This window comes from Oncorhynchus gorbuscha, linkage group LG02, assembly GCF_021184085.1.
Source record: "Oncorhynchus gorbuscha isolate QuinsamMale2020 ecotype Even-year linkage group LG02, OgorEven_v1.0, whole genome shotgun sequence".
NCBI classification, from domain to species: Eukaryota; Metazoa; Chordata; class Actinopteri; order Salmoniformes; family Salmonidae; genus Oncorhynchus; species Oncorhynchus gorbuscha.
In genome coordinates, this window is record NC_060174.1 from 111,493,945 (window position 1) to 111,518,734 (window position 24,790).

The 24,790-nt window shown below is 45.3% G+C and overlaps 1 protein-coding gene across 2 annotated transcripts in view; it reads right to left on the minus strand.

Moving 5' to 3' along the window:
* The window catches only part of alg9 (ALG9 alpha-1,2-mannosyltransferase), a 47,206-nt gene that overhangs the window by 15,534 nt on the left and 6,882 nt on the right, over window positions 1–24,790 (minus strand). For both annotated transcript variants that reach the window (XM_046331038.1, XM_046331029.1), the window contains exons 2-9: window positions 15,439–15,574; window positions 10,356–10,490; window positions 8,960–9,030; window positions 8,705–8,793; window positions 4,594–4,729; window positions 4,133–4,220; window positions 3,766–3,871; window positions 1,812–1,934 (exon numbers count right to left, since the gene is read on the minus strand). In XM_046331038.1, the coding sequence (XP_046186994.1) occupies window positions 1,812–1,934; window positions 3,766–3,871; window positions 4,133–4,220; window positions 4,594–4,729; window positions 8,705–8,793; window positions 8,960–9,030; window positions 10,356–10,490 (748 nt within the window). In that variant the 5' untranslated portion in view covers window positions 15,439–15,574. The remainder of the gene's footprint in view (window positions 1–1,811; window positions 1,935–3,765; window positions 3,872–4,132; window positions 4,221–4,593; window positions 4,730–8,704; window positions 8,794–8,959; window positions 9,031–10,355; window positions 10,491–15,438; window positions 15,575–24,790) is intronic.

Genomic DNA, 24,790 nt, shown 5'->3' on the forward strand with positions numbered 1-24,790 from the left:
TGCTTTTCCCTCGAAACTCGTATACGATGTCCATGCAATGTACCAAGAACCCCGTAAACTGCCTGATCAAGCATCTCCCCCGATAACCAAGTCTCTGTGAGGCAGATTACGTTAGTCTCTCTTATCTCTCCGAGCTCACAAAGTTTATTGTCTAGAGACTGTACATTAGCAAGTAATATACTAGGAAGCGGAGAGTGGTTTTTCCTTTTCCTTAAATCAGACTAGAACTCCAGCTCGCCTTCCCCTCCTCCAGTAGTGTTTTTTCGTGATGAATGGAACTACTGCAGTCTAGACCGAGGATTCCGCTCTGGAAAGTCATCTCAGATTTGATGTCCAGAGGTGCTTGTCGGTCATAGGAAATAATACTAGTAAATAATACTAGTAAATAATACTAGTAAATAATACTAGTAAATAATACTAGTACATTTGTGACCAGATCATTATTTACAAAGATAAACAAAAGACTGCAAAGTCAGCTGGGAGCGAGCGGCAGGGCAACCATCGTCGGCGCCATCTTGCTGCAAATTCAGGGCTTTGGGGCTGAAGTCCTCCCTGTGCAATTGGATCCTAGATTTCCTGACAGGACAACGCCAGGTAGTGAGGGTAGACAACAACACTTTCGCCACGTTGATCCTCAACACAGGGACCCCCAGGGGTGTGTGCGCAGACTGCATAGCAACGCACGACACCAACTGCATCACCGCCTGGTACGGCAACTGCTCCGCCCTCAACCACATGGCTCTCCAGAAGGTGGTGCGGACAGCTAAACGCATCACCAGGGCCACGCTGCCTGGCCTCCAGGACATCTACAGCACCTGGTGTCAAAGGAAGGCCAAGAAGAAGATCACCAAGGACCTCAGCCACCCGAGTCACGGACTGTTCACTGGGCAGACGGCGACAGTACAGGTGCATCAGAGCTGGGACCGAGAGACCAAAAAACAGCTTCTATTACCAGGCCAGATTTTTGAACCGCCATCACTAGCGTCTACCAGGTGATGCACACTCACTCACACAAAAGCTAATCACACACACCTCATACTCACCAACACCTTTGTTGCTTTTATTAATTTTGTCTTGCTGCTTTTTGTTCTATGTTGCTCTGTCTGTGTGCTACGTCTTGCTTGTTCTATGTTGCTCTGTCTGTATGCTACGTCTTGCTTGTCCTATGTTGCTCTGTCTGCATGCTACGTCTTGCTTGTCCTATGTTGCTCTGTCTGCATGCTACGTCTTGCTTGTCCTATGTTGCTCTGTCTGTATGCTACGTCTTGCTTGTCCTATGTTGCTCTGTCTGTATGCTACGTCTTGCTTGTCCTATGTTGCTCTGTCTGTATGCTACGTCTTGCTTGTCCTATGTTGCTCTGTCTGTATGCTACGTCTTGCTTGTCCTATGTTGCTCTGTCTGTATGCTACGTCTTGCTTGTTCTATGTTGCTCTGTCTGTATGCTACGTCTTGCTTGTTCTATGTTGCTATTGTCTATATTGTAATGGTTTTTAATAACCTGCCCAGGGACTGCGGTTGAAAATTAGCCGGCTGGCTAAAACCGGCACTTTCACTGAAACGTTGATTAATGTGCACTGTCCTTGTAAAAATAAAATAAACTCAAACTCAAACACGCTTACAACCAAAGCTGCTGTCCCATGTTGTAGAGACATTGAACCACTTGTCACTTCCTGTTTCAGTGAATTTAAATACCGTATCACCGACATTGCTTATTGTAATATTTCTACTACTGCACATTGTTTATACACACCAAATATTTCTTTATAAAGTAGATGGTGGGTGTGTGGCTGCGTGGGTGGGTGCGTGTTACCATTGAAGCGCTGTAGTAGCGCCTCCATCAGAGCAGTGAGAGGTAGAGACAGCAGCGCCAGGACAAACACCACATTGAAGTTCAGGAAACCATTTATAAAGTAGAACGGCCACGGCTCTGTACCTAAACACATAATGCACAACGCCACACAGTGTTAGATCAATGTTATGATACAAAACACAGTATAAGTCAATCATAAACAGCTAACTCCTTCAGAAGAGGACCTAGCTAGCTAGCTAGCTCCTTCAGAAGAGGACCTAGCTAGCTAGCTAGCTGCTTCAGAAGAGGACCTAGCTAGCTAGCTAGCTGCTTCAGAAGAGGACCTAGCTAGCTAGCTAGCTGCTTCAGAAGAGGACCTAGCTAGCTAGCTAACTGCTTCAGAAGAGGACCTACCTAGCTAGCTAACTGCTTCAGAAGAGGACCTACCTAGCTAGCTAACTGCTTCAGAAGAGGACCTACCTAGCTAGCTAACTGCATCAGAAGAGGACCTACCTAGCTAGCTAACTGCATCAGAAGAGGACCTAGCTAGCTAGCTAACTGCATCAGAAGAGGACCTAGCTAGCTAGCTAACTGCATCAGAAGAGGACCTAGCTAGCTAGCTAACTGCATCAGAAGAGGACCTAGCTAGCTAGCTAACTGCATCAGAAGAGGACCTAGCTAGCTAGCTAACTGCATCAGAAGAGGACCTAGCTAGCTAGCTAGCTAACTGCATCAGAAGAGGACCTAGCTAGCTAGCTAACTGCATCAGAAGAGGACCTAGCTAGCTAGCTAACTGCATCAGAAGAGGACCTAGCTAGCTAGCTAACTGCATCAGAAGAGGACCTAGCTAGCTAGCTAACTGCATCAGAAGAGGGCCTAACTAGCTAGCTAGCTAACTGCATCAGAAGAGGACCTAACTAGCTAGCTAGCTAACTGCATCAGAAGAGGACCTAACTAGCTAGCTAGCTAACTGCATCAGAAGAGGACCTAACTAGCTAGCTAGCTAACTGCATCAGAAGAGGACCTAGCTAGCTAGCTAACTGCATCAGAAGAGGACCTAGCTAGCTAGCTAACTGCATCAGAAGAGGACCTAGCTAGCTAGCTAACTGCATCAGAAGAGGACCTAGCTAGCTAGCTAGCTAACTGCATCAGAAGAGGGCCTAACTAGCTAGCTAGCTAACTGCATCAGAAGAGGACCTAACTAGCTAGCTAGCTAACTGCATCAGAAGAGGACCTAACTAGCTAGCTAGCTAACTGCATCAGAAGAGGACCTAACTAGCTAGCTAGCTAACTGCATCAGAAGAGGACCTAACTAGCTAGCTAGCTAGCTGCATCAGAAGAGGACCTAACTAGCTAGCTAGCTAGCTGCATCAGAAGAGGACCTAGCTAGCTAGCTAGCTAACTGCATCAGAAGAGGACCTAGCTAGCTAGCTAGCTAGCTAACTGCATCAGAAGAGGACCTAGCTAAATCCTTCAGATGAGGACCTAGCTAGCTAGCTAGCTAACTGCATCAGAAGAGGACCTAACTAGCTAGCTAGCTAACTGCATCAGAAGAGGACCTAACTAGCTAGCTAGCTAACTGCATCAGAAGAGGACCTAACTAGCTAGCTAGCTAGCTGCATCAGAAGAGGACCTAACTAGCTAGCTAGCTAGCTGCATCAGAAGAGGACCTAGCTAGCTAGCTAGCTAACTGCATCAGAAGAGGACCTAGCTAGCTAGCTAGCTAGCTAACTGCATCAGAAGAGGACCTAGCTAAATCCTTCAGATGAGGACCTAGCTAGCTAGCTAGCTAACTGCATCAGAAGAGGACCTAACTAGCTAGCTAGCTAACTGCATCAGAAGAGGACCTAGCTAGCTAGCTAGCTAGCTGCATCAGAAGAGGACCTAGCTAGCTAGCTAACTGCATCAGAAGAGGACCTAGCTAGCTAGCTAACTCCTTCAGATGAGGACCTTGCTAGCTAGTGTGTGTGTTTACCGTAGAGATCGGGGCCATGGGGGGTGAAGACATTATAGAGTAGAATATTGAGGGGAGCAATGACCAGTTTCCCATAGCAACAAGAATCCACCACCATCAGAGGCACCTGGAAAACACACACACACACACACACACACACACACACACACACACACACACACACACACACACACACACACACACACACACACACACACACACACACACACACACACACACACACACACACACACACACACACACACACACACACACACACACAGTTCTGAGTGCTTCTTCCTCGTACACAGCGATTAACTAAAGATAATGACAAAGTTCTTAACAAACATTCATAGCTCAGTGGGTAGTGTGTGTGTGTGTGTGTCACCAGGAACAGCAGCAGAGAGACGGTTGCCCAGGTGATGAAACTATTCCACTTCCTCTTCAGCACAAGCAGGTCGAAGGCGATCGGTAGCCTAGTAACCACATCAACCAATCAGAGACAGCATGACTTTTTATTTGAACTTTATTTAACTAGGAAAGTCAGTTATGAACAAATTCTTATTTAGAATGACGGCATACCCTGGTCAAACCCTAACCCTGCCTTAGACCACTGCAACAATCAGGAGACCCTACATAGAACCCCTGACCTCAAACCCAGTCGTATTCAAACTTTTTCAGCAGGGACTCAAATTTCTTGTACATTTCTAGATCAACAAATCAACAAAACATAGCCCTGACCTGGTAGTAAATTATTCTCTACTTGCTGCCAGCTGAAACTTACTATACAGTAGATGTTTTTATATCATACTTCTTTACAATTAACTCTGCACAAGGAACAGCTCTTACCCAAGCAGAGCGGAGAATGGCCAGCCAATGATAGCCCCAGCTGCCACACCCATCACAGCCAGGAAGGGCGTGTCTTGGAACCATCCAGTCATGGCAACCAGAGTAGAATACATACAGAAGGAAGAAGGCAGGAATGCTGGAGAGAGAGACGAGAGACAGAGAGAGAGCGCGAGGGACGCAGAGAGAGAGGGACGCAGAGAGAGAGGGACGCAGAGAGAGAGGGACGCAGAGAGAGAGGGACGCAGAGAGAGAGGGACGCAGAGAGAGAGGGACGCAGAGAGAGAGGGACGCAGAGAGAGAGGGACGCAGAGAGAGAGGGACGCAGAGAGAGAGGGACGCAGAGAGAGAGGGACGCAGAGAGAGGGACACAGAGAGAAACAGAGAGGAGAGAGAGAGCAAGAGAAGTGTGAGAGGTCATGAGCAGATGAGCTCTTACATTTTTCAACATGTTTTTACGAAAAGATAGATTTAGAATAAGATAAACTTGGATAAACAAGATAAACCTGTTTTTGGACAAAATGACATGGAAGGATTTCATTCCAAGGACTATAGTGAATAATCTGGCAAACCATGGCCAGCAAAATAAGCAAAAACTAAACCTGAGAATAGCATCCAACCTGGAACTGAGTAATATTTAGTATGAAGCTATTTTTAAAGGCAAGAAGAAAAACCGTGTGAAGTGGGAGGTGTCAAAGCTCCCATCAGAGAGTACTACTCTCTCAATGACATGAAGGATAAATTCACCCAGCTGGAGGTAAGGCAGGTGGAGCTGGAATAGCAGATGAACACACTCCAGTCAACACTAAAACAATAGTCCAGCTCAACAACACCCCCTCAACCAGACCCAGAGAGCTGCAGGTGAATATATCTGCTCTCTGGAATGTGGTGAGACAACATCAACAGAAAAAAGAGCAGGAGAAGAACAGACTAGAGAAGGAGGTGAAAACGATGATGTGTGACAGAGAACAGCCCATTGGAGAGGTGGCCACCCCCACAGAGAAGCCAGCAGAACAGCCCATTAGAGAGGTGGCCACTCCCGCAGAGAAGCCAGCAGAACAGCCCATTAGAGAGGTGGCCACTCCCGCAGAGAAGCCAGCAGAACAGCCCATTAGAGAGGTGGCCACCCCCGCAGAGAAGCCAGCAGAACAGCCCATTGGAGAGGTGGCCACCCCCACAGAGAAGCCAGCAGAACAGCCCATTAGAGAGGTGGCCACTCCTACAGAGAAGCCAGCAGAACAGCCCATGAGAGAGGTGGCCACCCCCACAGAGAAGCCAGCAGAACAGCCCATGAGAGAGGTGGCCACCCCTACAGAGAAGCCAGCAGAACAACCCATTGGAGAGGTGGCCACCCCCACAGAGAAGCCAGCAGAACAGCCCATGAGAGAGGTGGCCACCCCCGCAGAGAAGCCAGCAGAACAGCCCATTAGAGAGGTGGCCACCCCCACAGAGAAGCCAGCAGAACAGCCCATTAGAGAGGTGGCCACCCCCGCAGAGAAGCCAGCAGAACAGCCCATTGGAGAGGTGGCCACCCCCACAGAGAAGCTAGCAGAACAGCCCATGAGAGAGGTGGCCACTCCTACAGAGAAGCCAGCAGAACAGCCCATTAGAGAGGTGGCCACCCCCACAGAGAAGCCAGCAGAACAGCCCATTAGAGAGGTGGCCACCCCTACAGAGAAGCCAGCAGAACAACCCATTAGAGAGGTGGCCACCCCTACAGAGAAGCCAGCAGAACAACCCATTAGAGAGGTGGCCACCCCTACAGAGAAGCCAGCAGAACAGCCCATTAGAGAGGTGGCCGTCCCCACAGAGAAGCCAGCAGAACAGTCCACCCCAGACCCTGACCCTATCCTCAACACCACAGCAGAACAGTCCACCCCAGACCCTGACCCTATCCTCCACATCACAGCAGAAGTCCACCCCAGACCCTGACCACAGCCTCGACACCACAGCAGAACAGTCCACCCCAGACCCTGACCACAGCCTCAACACCACAGCAGAACAGTCCACCCCAGACCCTGACCACAGCCTCGACACCACAGCAGAACAGTCCACCCCAGACCCTGACCTCCACATCACAGCAGAACAGTCCACCCCAGATCCTGACCATAGCCTTGACGCCACAGGGGCCCAGAGGATCCCACCCCCTCTGAGAACCCCCCCCCCCCTCCCCCACACACACACACACACTGAGGACACACACAAGCCACAGATCGTACTCCTTATGGACTCAAACTGGAAATATATACAAGAAAATAAACTTTTCCCCACACACACTCTGGTGTCCAAACACCCATCGCCCTAGAACTAGGGTCACCCAGCCACATAACAATACACATAGGCACAAGGGAGTGATTGAAGAGGCGTGATTGAAAAGTGATTGAAAAAGCTTCTTATATTTTCCCCAACGCACAAGTGGTGATCTCTCCACCCTGCTAGAGGCAAAATAAACACACACCTATTTAGACGAGGTGCTGGCTAGTGGAGTTGAACACTTGAACAAAAATATTTATGTCCAACGTTTCAACAGACAAGCTGTCTTCATCTCCACCCTGCTACCATACAGCGGGTAAATGCAAGTATGTTCCTGTGACTGTGCCTCAAAACCAAATGTCTACCTGGCCCACCATCCACCCTGGACTTGACGAGCTGGTCCACCTATACAAGGCAGCAGTGCCCACCAACGCCCGGACCCTGAAGGATATCGCCCTCAACCGCAGCCCCGTCACCTCACACAGGAGCAACAGGTCAATAGACACCCGCCCAGACCAGCGAGACACTCTCCCAGACCTGCGGGACCCCCCCAGACCAGCGAGACACTCTCCCAGACCTGCGGGACCCCCCCGGACCCACGCCGAGAGGAACTACATTCCGACCACAGCACCAGCCACATCCACATCCCCCCCAAGTTGACCATGCCCACAACCCATTTAGGCCCCCTCAGATCAGACCTATGCCCCTCCTGCCCACCCCTTGCCCCCCCACTCTCACAAAGAGGGCCTCAACATGAAAGTCACACATACACCCAGGCCGTGAGCAGGCAAACAGGCCCAACCCCCACTCTTACACTAGCCCAAGCCAATCAAATCAAATAAAATTATATTTGTCACAGACAGAGATACAGGCAGAGAGGGAGAGACAGAGGAGAGGGAGAGAGATGGAGGGAAGGAGAGATGAAGGGAAGGAGGGCGGAAAGGAGATGAAGGAAGAGAGATGGAGGGGAGGAGGGAGGAAGAGAGATAGAGGGGAGGAGGGAGGAAGAGAGATAGAGGGGAGGAGGGAGGAAGAGAGATGGAGGGGAGGAGGGAGGAAGAGAGATGGAGGGGGAGGAGGGAGGAGAGAGATGGAGGGGAGGAGGGAGGAAGAGAGATGGAGGGGAGGAGGGAGGAAGAGAGATGGAGGGGAGGAGGGAGGAAGAGAGATGGAGGGGAGGAGGGAGGAAGAGAGATGGAGGGGAGGAGGGAGGAAGAGAGATGGAGGGGAGGAGGGAGGAAGAGAGATGGAGGGGAGGAGGGAGGAAGAGAGATGGAGGGGAGGAGGGAGGAAGAGAGATGGAGGGGAGGAGGGAGGAAGAGAGATGGAGGGGAGGAGGGAGGAAGAGAGATGGAGGGGAGGAGGGAGGAAGAGAGATGGAGGGGAGGAGGGAGGAAGAGAGATGGAGGGGAGGAGGGAGGAAGAGAGATGGAGGGGAGGAGGGAGGAAGAGAGATGGAGGGGAGGAGGGAGGAAGAGAGATGGAGGGGAGGAGGGAGGAAGAGAGATGGAGGGGAGGAGGGAGGAAGAGAGATGGAGGGGAGGAGGGAGGAAGAGAGATGGAGGGGAGGAGGGAGGAAGAGAGATGGAGGGGAGGAGGGAGGAAGAGAGATGGAGGGGAGGAGGGAGGAAGAGAGATGGAGGGGAGGAGGGAGGAAGAGAGATGGAGGGGAGGAGGGAGGAAGAGAGATGGAGGGGAGGGAGGGAGGAAGAGAGATGGAGGGGAGGGAGGGAGGAAGAGAGATGGAGGGGAGGGAGGGAGGAAGAGAGATGGAGGGGAGGGAGGGAGGAAGAGAGATGGAGGGGAGGGAGGGAGGAAGAGAGATGGAAGGGAGGGAGGGAGATGGAGGAGTAGCACCCACCTGCTGAGGAGCAGAACATTCCAGAGCTCAGGAGGAGGAAGGCCAGCATCAGACGACCCACATGCAGCCCAAACTTCTTACACACCGCCCTGCAACACACACACACCTACCTTACACTAAAGATAAAATAAGAGAGAGACTGACACACACACACACACTAAAGATAAAATAAGAGAGAGACTGACACACACACACCTACCTTACACTTAAGATAAAATAAGACACACACACACACACACACACACACACACTGACTTGTAGAAGTAGAGTTCACAGATGCAGCAGGAGAAGGCCAGGACACAGCGCACAAAGTAGAACACCAGCACCTAAAACACAACATCACAACCTCAACATCACAACCTCACAACCTCAAACTCACAACCACATAAACATCAAAACCTCAACCTCACAACCTCACAACCACATAAACATCAACCACATAGACATCACAACCTCACAACCACATAAACATCACAACCTCACAACCACATAAACATCACAACCTCAAACTCACAACCACATAAACATCACACAGCCACAACTGTGAGTGTGTGTTGCTACCTTGTTGGTCTGTAGGGTGTGTGTGTGTGGATGTGTTTAACTATACTTGAAAAGTCCCCACAAGAATAGTAAACAAACAAACATTTGTCTAACTGGGGACATTTTGTTAGTCCCTACGAGATCAAATGCTATATGTAGAGGGTTTAGGGTTAAGGTTAGAATTCGGTACAGGGTTAGGAGCTAGTTTTAGGAACTAAAGTTTAGGAGCTAGGGTTAGTTTTAGGAGCTAGGAGCTTAGGGTTAGTTTTAGGAGCTAGGTTTAGGAACTAAAGTTTAGAAGCTAGGGTTCGTTTTAGAAGCTAGGGTTCGTTTTAGAAGCTAGGGTTCGTTTTAGAAGCTATGGTTCGTTTTAGAAGCTAGGGTTAGGGGCTAGGGTTAGTTTTAGGAGCTAGGGTTAGTTTTAGGAGCTAGGGTTAGGTATAGGGTTAGTTTTAGGAGCTAGGAGCCTAGGGTTAATTTTAGGAGCTAGGGTTATGTATAGGGTTAGCTTTAGGAGCTAGGAGCCTAGGGTTAATTTTAGGAGCTAAGGTTAGGTATAGGGTTAGCTTTAGGAGCTAGGAGCCTAGGGTTAATTTTAGGAGCTAGGGTTAGGTATAGGGTTAGCTTTAGGAGCTAGGAGCCTAGGGTTAGGAGCTAGGGTTAGTTTTAGGAGCTAGGGTTAGGGCTAGGGTTAGGGTTAGTTTTAGAAGCTAGGTTAGGTATAGGGTTAGGAGCTAGGGTTAGGGGCTAGGGTTCGGTATTGGGTTAGTTTTAGGAGCTAGGGTTAGGTATAGGGTTAGGGGCTAGGGTTAGGTATAGGGTTAGCTTTAGGAGCTAGGGTTAGGTATAGGGTTAGCTTTAGGAGCTAGGGTTAAGGGCTAGGGTTAGTTTTAGGAGCTAGGGTTCGTTTTAGAAGCTAGGGTTAGTTTTAGGAGCTAGGGTTAGGGGCTAGGATTAGTTTTAGGAGCTAGGGTTAGTTTTAAAAGCTAGGTTAGGTATAGGGTTAGGAGCTAGGGTTAGGTTTTCAGTCAGGGTTAAGAGAATGCAAATGAATTGTGTTCCCCACACAAGGTTAGTTATACAATACTGTGTGTGTGTCTGTCTGTGTTACCTTGTTGGTCTGTAGGATGTGAGAGTGTAGTGAGGCAGGGAGGGCGTGCAGCCACAGGTAACCGTAGGAACGGATGGCGTTAAGCGGGGAATACTCCCACGTCTGCATCCCATAGCCATACAACAAGAAGTGCATCTACAGGACAGGAAATTACATTATCAAATTAGTGAGGGAGAGACAACAAGGTTTTCTACTGGACAAATGTAGGTGGTTCCCTCTACGTTTGATTCCTTGTGTTAGATCAGTCTCTGAAATACCTGTAGTGTTAGTCTTCTAAAAAGATGCAACCACAGTAGTCTATGTAAAAAGCAGAGACCGAAAAGAAAAAAAAATATTCAAAAGCTTCTCAGTTTATCAAAAAAATAAATACGTGAAGAGAAATAGTCACATCTATAGGTTGGGTCCAATTCTGCAAGATGGAATACTGAGTAGGTGGACGGCTGAATAAATCTGCTAATGACAGAGGAGGCTAAGCACCGAGCTACTATGTCTAAGGACCTTCGAGTTGCCAGTCTTATTCTTCAGCACATCCACAGAGAAGTTGGAACCTGGGGACGGAACAACATGCTTGCGAAGCTTCTAGGTTTGGGATTCCACAAGCTAACTGCAGTAAGACACATCCTCTCAGAATGTACTGTATGCAGAAGACTTTATGCTAAAGCTGCAGAGCACAAAATAGCAGACAATCCTTCGCGAACGTCGGAATGGATGACTTCGGACCCTTCGAGGTCAAGAGAGAACGTAGTCTGGTGAAAAGATACGGTGTGGTCTTCACATGTCTGACAATCAGAGCAGTTCCCAATGAAGTTGCTCACTCTCTAGACACTGATTCTTGATCCTCTGCGTTGCTTCATCTGCAGAAGAGGTTAGGTGACCATCATGCGATCTGACAATAGGACAAATTTTGTCCGAGCAGAGAGATACCTGCGTGAGGCCATTGAAAAGGACTGGCTACAGCTCATAGCCTGGTTCCTCTCTAGGTTACTTCCTAGGTTCTGGCCTTTCTAGGGAGTTTTTCCTAGCCACCGTGATTCTATACCTGCATTGCTTGCTGTTTGGGTTTTCAGGCTGGGTTTCTGTACAGCACTTTGAGATATCAGCTGATATCAGTATTATAAATACATTTGATTTGATTATTTGATTTGAAGATCTGAACCAGACAAAGATACCATGATGCAAAAAGGAATCAAGTGAATTTTCAACCCACTTGATGTGCTTGCCAACTTTCCTGGGGAAAGTGATCTGTTTCAGCGTTGCCCCTGGATTTTCCCCAGCAGGAAGGAACTGTTTCTTGCCTTATTCTTTCGTCAGCTGTGCAGGAGCATCCTCACTGGCATCGGAAAAGTGGCGTCGCTGTGCTGTCTTCATAGGTCAGAAACTTGCAGGCTTGATACTAGAGGTCGACCGATTATGATTTTTCAACGCCGATACCGATTATTGGAGGACCAAAAAAGACGCTACCGATTAAATCGACCGGTTTGTTTAAATTTGTAATAATGACAATTACAACAATACTGAATTAACACTTATTTTAACTTAATATAAAACATCAATAAAATCAATTTAGCCTCAAATAAATAATGAAACATGTTCAATTTGGCTTAAATAATGCAAAAACACAGTGTTGGAGAAGAACGTAATATGTGACATTTAATAAAGTGAACGTTTCAGTTCCTTGATCAGAACATGAGAACGTTGGTGGTTCCTTTTAACATGAGACTGCAATATTCCAAGTAAGACGTTTTAGGTTGTAGTTAATATAGTATTTATAGGACTCTCTCTCTCTATACCATTTGTATTTCATATACCTTTGACTATTGGATGTTCTTATAGGCACTATAGTATTGCCAGTGTAACAGTATAGCTTCCGTCCCCTTCCTCGCCCCTACCTGGGCTCGAACCATTGCACAACCTTCACTATGTCATAATTACGTAAAACTCTGGCAAATTAGTTCGCAATGAGCCAGGCAGCCCAAATTGTTGCATATACCCTGACTCTGCGTACAATGAACGCAAGAGAAAAGACACAATTTCACCTGGTTAATATTGCCTGCTAAACTGGATTAGTAGTTATAACTAGTGATTATGATTGATTGTTTTTATAAGATAAGTTCAATGCTAAAATAGCAATGTACCTTGGCTTCTACTGCATTTGCGTAACAGGCAGGCTACTCGTGGAGTGCCATGGTTAGAGAGTTGGACTAGTTAACTGTGCGGTTGCAAGATTGGAACCCCTGAGCTGACAAGGTAAAAATCTGTCGTTCTGCCCCTGAACAAGGCAGTTAACCCACAGTTCCTAGGCTGTCATTGAAAATAACAATGTGTTCTTAACTGACTTGCCTGGTTAAATAAAGGTTAAAAAAATATATATATATATATATATATTTTTTTTTTAATTATCGGAAATCGGCGCCCAAAAATACCGATTTCTGATTGTTGTGAAAACTTGAAATCTGCCATTCCGATTAATCGGTCGACCTCTACCTGACACACCTGCTTACATGAATTGTTAGATATTAATGCACTGTTGGAGCTAGAAACACAAGCATTTCCCTTTTCCCGCGCGCTTCTCTCTACATCTCTGTCAGCTTCACTGGTAGAATGAATAGTGCCAGACGGTCATAGACAATGTTCCCTCTAAGCTCCCTTGGACTCCTGCATGGAAGAAACATGAGCCGGTGACGCTGAACTTTCTAGAGTTTTCCCCTTTAGTTATCACTATCAACGTTTCGCTCTATTGTGGGAATTGTGATCGAATCAACGCCATATTAGCCACTTTCAATGTAATATACCGAAACACAATGAACTAGGCAAGATTTAGTATGCTAAACTAAACTGTTCAAGGATTCTATTGCATTGAAAAGCACAAGACAAACCCATACTCTACACAGAATATAAAATCTATATTACTACATGATTCCATATGTGTTATTTCATAGTTTTTCATGTTTTCGCTATTATTCTACAATGTAAAAACTAGTAAAAATATAGAAAAACCCTGGAATGAGTAGGTGTGTCCAAACTTACTGTATTCCTCAACTTTCATTATATGAAGCACATTCCTTTGCTTTACAACAGGAGTATAGCCTATCTGGCGGACATGAAAATGAACCGCAGGAAGTGTCCTCCATTCAAGTGCATACAGATGACATGCATTTCTTTCCCTTGCCCCTGTTCCAACAGGTGAATTATAATGGCCCATTCTAAATCAGAACTCATTTATTATTTTGGTATATGTACAGACCAGATTAAATTGAGAATAGTCTGATGGGTGACAACATTATGACCAGTGAATGATATATTATCACTTGTGAATGATACCCAGTCTCAGGCAAGAAACAGCACGCCTTTTTTGTGTGCAAACTTTTAAAATCACAAATCACACACACGTGGCCTAGCCCACCGGCCTAACTGTTTTGATAAGGTTTATATCACAACTAAAGGGGCTAAATACAGCGTATGTTACCCCTTGGCAGTGTTTCTGCCACCAGAGTAATTTAGCTCCACGGATAAATTATTAGACTGTATGGGTGATTTTAAATACTTGGGTGGCTCAAAACTTCCTCCAGCTAAATCAAGACAAGACCGAGGTACTTATTGTTGGAGTCAAAGCACAGAGAGAATCTAACACATTATAATTCATGGGAAATAAAGATAAGAGGTGTTATTTTAGATTCTGAACACAGTTTAGAATCACACATCAGGAATGTGACCACAACAGCTTTTTACTACCTGAGGAACATTGCCAAGGTGAGGCTGTTTCTCTCTCAGACTGATCCATGCTTTTATTACAAGCAGGCTTGACTACTGTAATGCTCTTCTCTCTGGTCTACCCAAGAAAATGCAAAACATACATAATGCAGCACAGGTACTGACCAAGACCAGACGGAGAGCACACATTACACCGGTTTTAAGGTCTCTGCACTGAATGTCTGTGGGTTTAAAAATACATTTTAAGATACTTCTATTGGTTTTTAAGTCAATACACGATTGTGCACCCAAATACATGTCACACATGCTTTTAAGTTACAGTGCATTCGGGAAGCATTCAGACCCTCTCATGTCTGGAGGAAGCCTGGCACCATCCTTATGGTGAAGCATGGTGGTGCCACCATTATGCTGTTTTTCAGCGGCAGTGACTGGGAGACTAGTCAGGATCGAGGGAACGATGAATGGAACATAGTGCAGAGATGCTTGATGAAAACTTGCTCCGGTGCACTCAGAACCTCAGACTGGGGCGAAGGTTTCTATTTGTATTCATATTTATTATGGATCCCCATTAGTTCCTGCCAAAGCACTAGCTACCAAATGCACTGCATTACTTAATTTAGTAGCTAGTGAGCTTTATGGCTAAGTGGTAAGCTTCTTCCAAAAATCAAGCATTCACTTAGTAATAGCAGAGAATTCCCTCCAGGATCAAGAGCCTTGATGTCTAATATTGTTTTTAGCATTTTTGAATTACTTATTTATATTTATACAGTTTAGGTCAAAGACCGTATAAAATGTTTGCAATGTGATTGTTAGCATTAAGTTAGCATTCTCTATGGGATTGTACATGTACTTGTTAGCATGGCTAACTTTTGGACTACAGAGAAAGGTTTGAAAGCAGCGCCCCTTGTGTTCAGTGCCGGTATTCCAAAATATCCCAGTACGGCACAAATTTGGTATGAAGGTATGACAATCTAGATACCGCCCAAGCCTACTTAAAACATGCGTTGGTCGCACACTGATGTCAGCGCCATCACGTAGCTTTGAGGTTAGAGGGTTGGGCCAGTAACCGAATACCAGAACCAACAAGATGAAATAAATAAATACATCTGCCACTGTACCCTTGAGCAAGGCACTTAATCCTAATCGCTCCAAGGGTGGCCGTGACCCCAATCCTTGCGGGTGACTTTAAAAATATATAAATATTTTACCTTTTAACTAGGAAAGTGAGTTAAGAACAAATTCTTATTTACAATGACAGCCTACAATGTCTCATGGGGAGTTGGGCAAAAATACACATTTCCATTACACATGTGTGAGTAACAGGACAAATAAACACCACCCAAATAATCATTATTGTATTATTATTACTCACCGGCTCCCAGTAGTTGTAGGTCTCGTCACAGTCGGAGATGTTGCTAAGCAACGCTGCACAGAACCGGGCTGACAGGAGACATTTAAATGCCGTGGAACCTTCAGGAGCCCACACCTGGCCTCCTCTACTGACACACCTACACACAGACAGAGAAAGAGGGAGAGAAAGAGAGAGAGTGTGAGTCCTACTACAGCTACCCTCCACCAGACCTAAAGAGCAGCGACTTAGCAAAGGTATCGACACACAGACAGACAGACAGACACACAGACGTGCCGTACCGGGAGAAGATGGAGCCGGAGAAGAAGGCAGACGTTTTAGGTGCCCACGGCCAAATGTGTCTTTTTGTTTGTAACTTATTTCTGTACGTAATGTTGCCGCTTTTTTCCTTTCACGACTCTGACGAGCCCAACGCGAAGGATATCCTGCTTCCTCGGGAGAAGGCTCCGATCCCTGTGATCTGCGTGAAGTCTGCGTGAAGTCTGCGTGAAGAGGAGGCGGAGAAAGAGGTGCCGAAGGGAGGGGCTGCCTTCTGAGAATTCGTAGGCAATCAAATAAACCCCCAGTTCCCTCCATTCTGCTAGCAAACGTACAATCTTTGGAAAATAAAATTGACGCGTTAAGCAGAAGATTAAACTACCAATGGGACATTAAAAAAACTAATATCTTATGCTTCACGGAGTCGTGGCTGAACGACGACAATATCAACATACGATGTACCGGCAGGATAGAACAGCGGTGTCTGGTAAGATAAGAGGCGGCGGGCTATGTATTTTTGTAAATAACAACTGGTGCACAATATCTAAGGAAGTCTCAAGCTATTGCTCGCCAGAGGTAGAGTATCTCACGATAAGCTGTAGACCACACTACCGACCGAGAGAGTTTTAATCTGTATTCCCCGTAGCTGTTTATGCAGCAAGGGGCCAAGGTAAGGTGCTAGCTAGCGTTAAACGTATATATTGTAAAAAACAATCAATCTTAACATAATCACTAGTTAACTACACATGGTTGATGATATTACTAGTTTATCTAGCTTGTCCTACGTTGCATATAATCGATGTGGTGCCTGTTAATTTATCATTGAATCATAGCCTACTTCGCCAAACGGGTGATTTAATAAGCGCATTCGCAAAAAAAAGCACTGTCATTGCACCAATGTGTACCTAACCATAAACATCAATGCCTTTCTTAAAATCAATACACAAGTATATATTTTTAAACCTGCATATTTAGTTAATATTGCCTGCTAACATGAATTTCTTTTAACTATGGAAATTGTGTCACTTCTCTTGCGTTCTGTGCAACAGAGTCAGGGTATATGCAGGAGTTTGGGCCACCTGGCTCATTGCGAACTATGGGAAGACAATTTCTTCCTAACAAAGACAGCCAACGTCGCCAAAACGGGGGATGATTTTCGCATTTGCGAAAAAAGCACAATCGTTGCACGAATGTACCTAACCATACACATCAATGCCTTTCTTCGTGCGTTTGCCAGCAGCACTTAGCTGTGCTTCAAGCATTGAGCTGTTTATGACTTCAAGCCTATCAACTCCTGAGATTAGGCTGGTGTAACCGATGGGAAATGGCTAGCTAGTTAGCGGGGTGCGCGCTAATAGCATTTCAATCGGTTACGTCACTTGCTCTGAGACCTTGAAGTAGTTGTTCCCCTTGCTCTGCAAGGGCCGAAGCTTTTGTGGAGTGATGGGTAACGATGCTTCGAGGGTGGCTGTTGTCGATGTGTTCCTGGTTCGAGCCCAGGTGGTCCTCCAACAAATCGGTATCGGTATTGGCGTTGAAAAATCATAATCGGTTGACCTCTAGTACCCAACCTGAAGCCATGAATTACAGGAAGCATCCGCACTGAGCTAACGGCTAGAGCTGCCGCTTTCAAAGAGTTGGAATCTAAACCGGAAGCTTATAAGAACTCCAACTATGCCCTCCGACGAACCATCAAACAGGCAAAGCGTCAATACAGGACTAAGATCAAATCCTACTACACTGGCTCTGACGCTCCTTGGATGTGGCAGGGCTTGCAAACCATTACAGACTACAAAGGGAAGCACAGCCATGAGCCACCCAGTGACACAAGCCTACCAGATGAGCTAAACCACTTCTATGCTCGCTTTGAGGCAAATAACACTAAAACATGCATTAGAGTTACCAGCTGTTCTGGAAAACTGTGTGATCACGCTCTCCCCAGCCGATGTGAGGAACACCTTTAAACAGGTCAACATTCACAAGGCTGCAGGGCCAAACGGATTACCAGGACGTGTACAGCGAGCTGGCGCTGACCAACTGGAAAGTGTCTTGGCTGACATTTTCAACTTCTCCCTGTCCAAGTCCGCAATACCAAGTTTTTTTTTAAGCAGACCACCATAGTGCCTGTGCCCAAGAACACTAAGGTAACCTGCCTAAAAGACTACCGACCAGTAGCACTCACATCTGTAACTATGAAGTGCTTTGAAAGTCTGGTCATGGCTCACATCAACACTATTATCGCAGAAACACTAGACCCACTCTAATTTCCATACCACCCCAACAGATCCACAGATGACACAATCTCTATTGCACTCCACACTGCCCTTTCCCACCTAGACAAAAGGAACACCTATGTGAGAATGTTATTAATTGACTACAGCTCAGCGTCCAACACCATAGTGGCCCTCAAAGCTCATCACTAAGCTAAGGACCCTGGGACTAAACACCTTCCTCTGCAACTGGATCCTGGACTTCCTGATGGGCCGCCACCAGGTGGTAAAGGTAGGTAACAACTCCTCACTCTGCAACTGGATCCTGGACTTCCTGATGGGCCGCCCCCAGGTGGTAAATGTAGGCAACAACACCTCCCTCTGCAACTGGATCCTGGACTTCCTGATGGGCCGCCCCCTGGTGGTAAAGGTAGGTAACAACACCTCACTCTGCAACTGGATCCTGGACTTCCTGATGGGCCGCCACCAGGTGATAAATGTAGGTAACAACACCTCCCTCTGCAACTGGATCCTGGACTTCCTGATGGGCCGCCACCAGGTGGTAAATGTAGGTAACAACACCTCACTCTGCAACTGGATCCTGGACTTCCTGATGGGCCGCCACCAGGTGGTAAAGGTAGGTAACAACACCTCCCTCTGCAACTGGATGCTGGACTTCCTGATGGGCCGCCCCCAGGTGGTTAAAGGTAGGTAACAACACGTCCCTCTGCAACTGGATCCTGGACTTCCTGATGGGCCGCCCCCAGGTGGTAAAGGTAGGTAACAACACCTCCCTCTGCAACTGGATCCTGGACTTCCTGACGGGCCGCCACCAGGTGGTAAAGGTAGGTAACAACACCTCCCTCTGCAACTGGATCCTGGACTTCCTGACGGGCCGCCACCAGGTGGTAAAGGTAGGTAACAACACCTCCCTCTGCAACTGGATCCTGGACTTCCTGACGGGTCGCTACCAGGTGGTAAAGGTAGGTAACAACACCTCACTCTGCAACTGGATCCTGGACTTCCTGATGGGCCATCACCAGGTGGTAAAGGTAGGTAACAACACCTCCCTCTGCAACTGGATCCTGGACTTCCTGATGGGCCGCCACCAGGTGGTAAAGGTAGGTAACAACACCTCACTCTGCAACTGGATCCTGGACTTCCTGATGGGCCGCCCCCAGGTGGTAAAGGTAGGTAACAACATGTCCGGCATGCTGATCCTCAACACAGGGGTCCTTCAGGGGTATGTTCTCAGTCCCCTCCTGTACTCCCTGTTCACTCATGACTGCACATTCCCAGTTTCCCTGTTTTCTCCAGCATCTTCACAAGGTCCTTTGCGTTTTTTCTGGGATTGATTTGCACTTTTCGCACCAAAGTATGTTAATCTCTAGGAGACAGAACGAGTCTCCTTCCTGAGCGGTATGACAGCTGCATGGTCCCATGGTGTTTATACTTGCGTACTATTGTTTGTACAGATGAACGTGGTACCTTTAGGCGTTTGGAAATTGCTCCCAAGGATGAACCAGACTTCTGGAGGTCTACAATTTATTTTCTGAGGTCTTGGCTGATTTATTTTGATATTCCAGTGATGTCAAGCAAAGAGGCACTGAGTTTGAAGGTAGGCCTTGAAATACATCCACAGGTACACCTCCAATTGACTCAAATGATGTCAATTAGCCTATCAGAAGCTTCTAAAGCCATGACACCATTTTCTGGAATTTTCCAAAGTGTTTAAAGGCACAGTCAACTTAGTGTATGTAAACTTCTGACACACTGGAATTGTGATACAGTGAGTTATAATGGGTCTGGAAGAAACTCATTCCACAATTTTAGATGAAGTTTTGTGGAAAAAGGACGAGGGGGGCAAAATACACTGCTCAAAATAATAAAGGAAAACTTAAACAACACAATGTAACTCCAAGTCAATCACACTTCTGTGAAATCAAACGGTCACTGATTGACAATAAATGTCACATGCTGCTGTGCAAATGGAATAGACAACAGGTGGAAATTATAGGCAATTATAGCAAGACACCCCCAATAAAGGAGTGGTTCTGCAGGTGGTGACCACAGACCACTTCTCAGTTCCTATGCTTCCTGGCTGATGTTTTGGTCACTTTTGAATGCTGGTGGTGCTTTCACTCTAGTGTTAGCATGAGACGGAGTCTACAACCCACACAAGTGGCTCAGGTAGTGCAAATGTGCATGTGTCTGCTCAAACGGTCAGAAACAGACTCTATGAGGGTGGTATGAGGGCCCGACGTCCACAGGTGGGGGATGTGCTTACAACCCAACACCGTGCAGGACGTTTGGCATTTGCCAGAGAACACAAAGATTGGCAAATTCGCCACTGGCGCCCTGCGCTCTTCACAGATGAAAGCAGGTTCACACTGAGCATGTGACAGACATGACAGAGTCTGGAGATGCCGTGGAGAAAATTCTGCTGCCTGCAACATCCTCCAGCAAGACCGGTTTGGCGGTGGGTCAGTCATGGTGGGCCGCACAGCCCTCCATGTGCTCGCCAGAGGTAGCCTGACTGCCATTAGGTATCGAGATGAGATTCTCAGACCCCTTGTGAGACCATATGCTGGTGCGGTTGGCCCTGGGTTCCTCCTAATGCAAGACAATGCTCGACCTCATGTGGCTGGAGTGTGTCAGCAGTTCCTGCAAGAGGAAGGCATTGATGCTATGGACTGGCCCGTCCGTTCCCCAGACCTGAATCCAATTGAGCACATCTGGGACATCATGTCTCGCTCCATCCACCAACTCCACGTTTCACCACAGACTGTCCAGGAGTTGGCGGATGCTTTAGTCCAGGTCTGGGAGGAGATCCCTCAGGAGACCATCCGCCACCTCATCAGGAGCATGCCCAGGCGTTGTAGTGAGGTCATACAGGCACGTGAAGGCCACACACACTACTGAGCCTCATTTTAACTTGTTTTAAGGACATTACATCACAGTTGGATCAGACTGTAGTGTGGTTTTCCACTTTAATTTTGAGTGGGATTCCAAATCCAGACCTCCATGGGTTGATACATTTGATTTCTATTGATCATTTTTGTGTGGTTTTGTTGTCAGCACATTCAACTATGTAAAGAAAAAAGTATTTAATAAGAATATTTCATTCATTCAGATCAAGGATGTGTTATTTTAGTGTTCCCTTTATTTTTTTGAGCAGTGAATATTTCTCCCATGGGCAAAGACATTCAAAAGGGGTGATGGTATTAATTAACAGTAATTTTGATCCAAATGTGCAAATTGTCCAAACAGATCATCAAGGTAGATGGATTATTTTAAATATGTTATTGGACAATAAACAGGTATGGCTTATTATTATGATCCAAGCTTCTTTGAAAATAGAAAAAATAATTTATCAACTCTACAACCAACACTAGACTCTATTATTATGGTGGGAGATTTTAATACCGTTTTAAATACCTCTATGGACTGGAAATCACACCATCACCCTCATGCACTTAAGGAAATCATGAATGTCATGGATATATTGGAATTGGTGGATATATGGAGGCTTAAATACCCTGCGTAATATATTATAAAAATAAAGTGAACTGGATGGAATATGGGGAAAACAACGCACCAAATTATCTTCAATCTTCAATCTAGAAATGCTCCCCCAAAAATGTATTGAAACTTGTTACAAATGGAGTCAACGAATGATATTTTGAAAGCGAAAGTAGAATGTTTTCGTTTCAGTCTCCTCCATCTCCACTAACTGAAACTAATTGTATGGATTTTTTTCCTAATAATAATGTAAAATTAACATCTGTACAGAAAGACTCATGTGAAGGCCAAATTACAGAGGAACTTCTTGATGCAATTAAAGACTTTAAGGCTGGGAAAACTCCAGAGCAGATGTCATACCAGTGGAAGTAAACCAACCCATTATTAGCATGTTTTAACCACTCCTATAGAAATGGTAGATTATTGGACATGCAACAAAAAGGTCTGATATCACTATTACTGAAACAGGACCCAAGGGGTTATATATAAAGATCCAGTCCATTTAAAAATTGGAGGCCTCTTACACTTGCTTGGTGCATAGAATTAAAAAAGTATTGTCAGATATTATTCATCCAATTCAGACAGGTTTTTTTTACATGGACGATACATTGGAGATAATATAAGACAAGTACTGGAAACAATAGAATACTATGAAATATCAGAGACAACAGGCCTGGTTTTCATAGCTGATTTTGAAAGGGCTTTTGATAAAGTACAACTGAAGCATTTCTATAAATTTTGGGGAATCTTTTATAAAATGGGTTAAAGTTATGTATAGTAACCCTAGGTGTAAAATAGTAAATAATGACTACATCTCAGAAAGTTTTAAACTGTCTAGAGGAGTAAAACAAGGTTGTCTACTATCGGCAAATCTATGTATTATTGCAATCGAAATGTTAGCTGTTAAAATTAGAGCCAACAATAATATTAACCTCTCTTGGGTAGGGGGCAGTATTTTGATGTCCGGATGACAAGCCCTAAGTAAACTGCCTGTTACTCAGGCCCAGAAGCTAGAATATGCATATCATTGGTAGATTTGGATAGAACATTCTAAAGTTTCTAAATCTGTTAAAATGATGTCTGTGAGTATAACAGAACTGATATGGCAGGCAAAACCCCAAGGACAAACCACCCCCCCCCCCCCCCCCAAAAAAAAAAAAAAATTCAGCCTACCAATATTTGCAATGGCTATCACTTTTATTATAAGGCCAAGTCCTCCCAGATTGAAGTTCCTAGGGCTTCCACTAGATGTCAACAGTCTTTAGAAAGAGTTTCAGGCTGGTTTTTGGAAAAATTATCCAGGAATTCTAGTTTTTCTAGGTGGCTCCCATTTTGGCTGTAGTGTTTCCAAGCACGTGGAAGAGCATGCGTTCTTTGGTATTTTTTCTCCGGTAAAGATAATAAGAGAGATCTAGTCTCTAGAGATGTTTAAACCAGGTGATGTCATCGCATATGTAGGTGGTGGAACAACATGGTTGGTTAAGGCATATTGAGCAGGGCTAGAGGCTCTACAGTCAAATAAGACAGTAATCACTAACTAGGACAGTAATGGACAAGGCATATTGATATTAGGGAGAGGCATGCATAGCCAAGTGAACATATGGGTCCAGTGAGGGGTTGGGCTGGCTGGGGTCCCGACGATTCAGACAGTTAGCAGGCCGGGGCTAGCATAAGGGCCTTAGAGGGATGGGGAAAAGTCTGTTTTTGCCTCCTCGTACGGTGACGTCGATAGACCAGTCGTGGAATAAGTAGGGTTCCAAAGTTCAAAGAGTTACGTTACACATGCAGCTAACACAGACATATGGACAATTCTGCTCTACCCAAAATTACAACCAACTAACTGCAGCATTACCACAAAAATGGAAGAGGCAAGTAGAAGGGGAAAAAAGTAAGGAACTTGTCTGACCGTCCTGCATTAAAGAAAAGTGTGATAAATAAAAAAACATACCAATTTTATTTAAGGACCAAAAAATTGACAGCTGTGCCATATAAATTGCAAAATAGTTGGTTAGAGATTTGATGTACCCAGTCCATGGCACATGGTTTATGAATTGATATTGAAAAAAACGCTAGATTTAAAACCTACTATACAAAATTCTTGCAACCAATTGAATGTTATATATATGGGGGATACAATCTTCCCAGCTCTACAGATTTTGCTGTGAGGAGGCAGAGTCATTAGCTAATTTATTTTGGTATTGTCCGTATGTAGCTCGTTTTTGGTCACAGGTCCAGGAATGGCTGAAGAATTGCAACCTTTGCCTAGAACTATGTATACTATGTATATAAACTGAAGGTAGAAGCCTAAGTGTTATTGTTTATTAGTTTACTCCAATTGGGGGAAGGGTGGTAGGGTTTGCGGGGAATAATAAAGGTATATTCTAAAAAAAAGTACGTATATCTATATTAGAGTTCGACCGATTATGATTTTTCAACACCGATACTGATGCCGATGCCGAAATTGTGTCACAATTTCCATAGTTAAAAGAAATTCCTGTTAGCAGGCAATATTAACTAAATATGCAGGTTTAAAAATATATACTTGTGTATTGATTTTAAAGAAAGGCATTGATGTTTATGGTTAGGTACACATTGGTGCAATGACAAGTGCTTTTTTCGCAAATGTGCTTATTAAATCATCACCCGTTTGGCGAAGTAGGCTATGATTCAATGATAAATTAACAGGCACCACATCGATTATACGCAACGCAGGACACGCTAGATAATCTAGTAATATCATCAACCATATGTAGTTAACTAGTGATTATGTTAAGATTGATTGTTTTTTATAAGATAAGTTTAATGCTCCTAGCAGCTTACTTTGGCTTCTTGCTGCCCTCGCGAATCAGGTAATCAGCCTGCCATGCAGGCTCCTCGTGGAGTGTAATGTAAGGCAGGTGGTTAGAGCGTTGGACTAGTAACCGGAAGGTTGCAAAAATGAATCCTTGAGCTGACAAGGTAAAAATCTGTCGTTCTGCCCCTGAACAAAGCAGTTAACCCACCGTTCCTTGATCGTCATTGAAAAAAAGAATGTGTTCTTAACTGACTTGTCTAGTTAAATATAGTTCTATTTTTAAAATTAAAAATAATGTAAACATCAGTTATGAAAAATTGAAATCGGCACTAATTAAATCGGCCATTCCGATTAATCGGTCGACCTCTAATCTATATAGGTATGTGTATGTATATATGTATGAATGTTTATGTATGCATATGTACACTGCTCAAAAAAATAAAGGAAACACTGAAAAAAACACATCCTAGATCTGAATGAAAGAAATATTATTATTAAATACTTTTTCCTTTATATAGTCGAATGTGCTGACAACAAAATCACACAAAAAGTATCAATGGAAATCAAATTT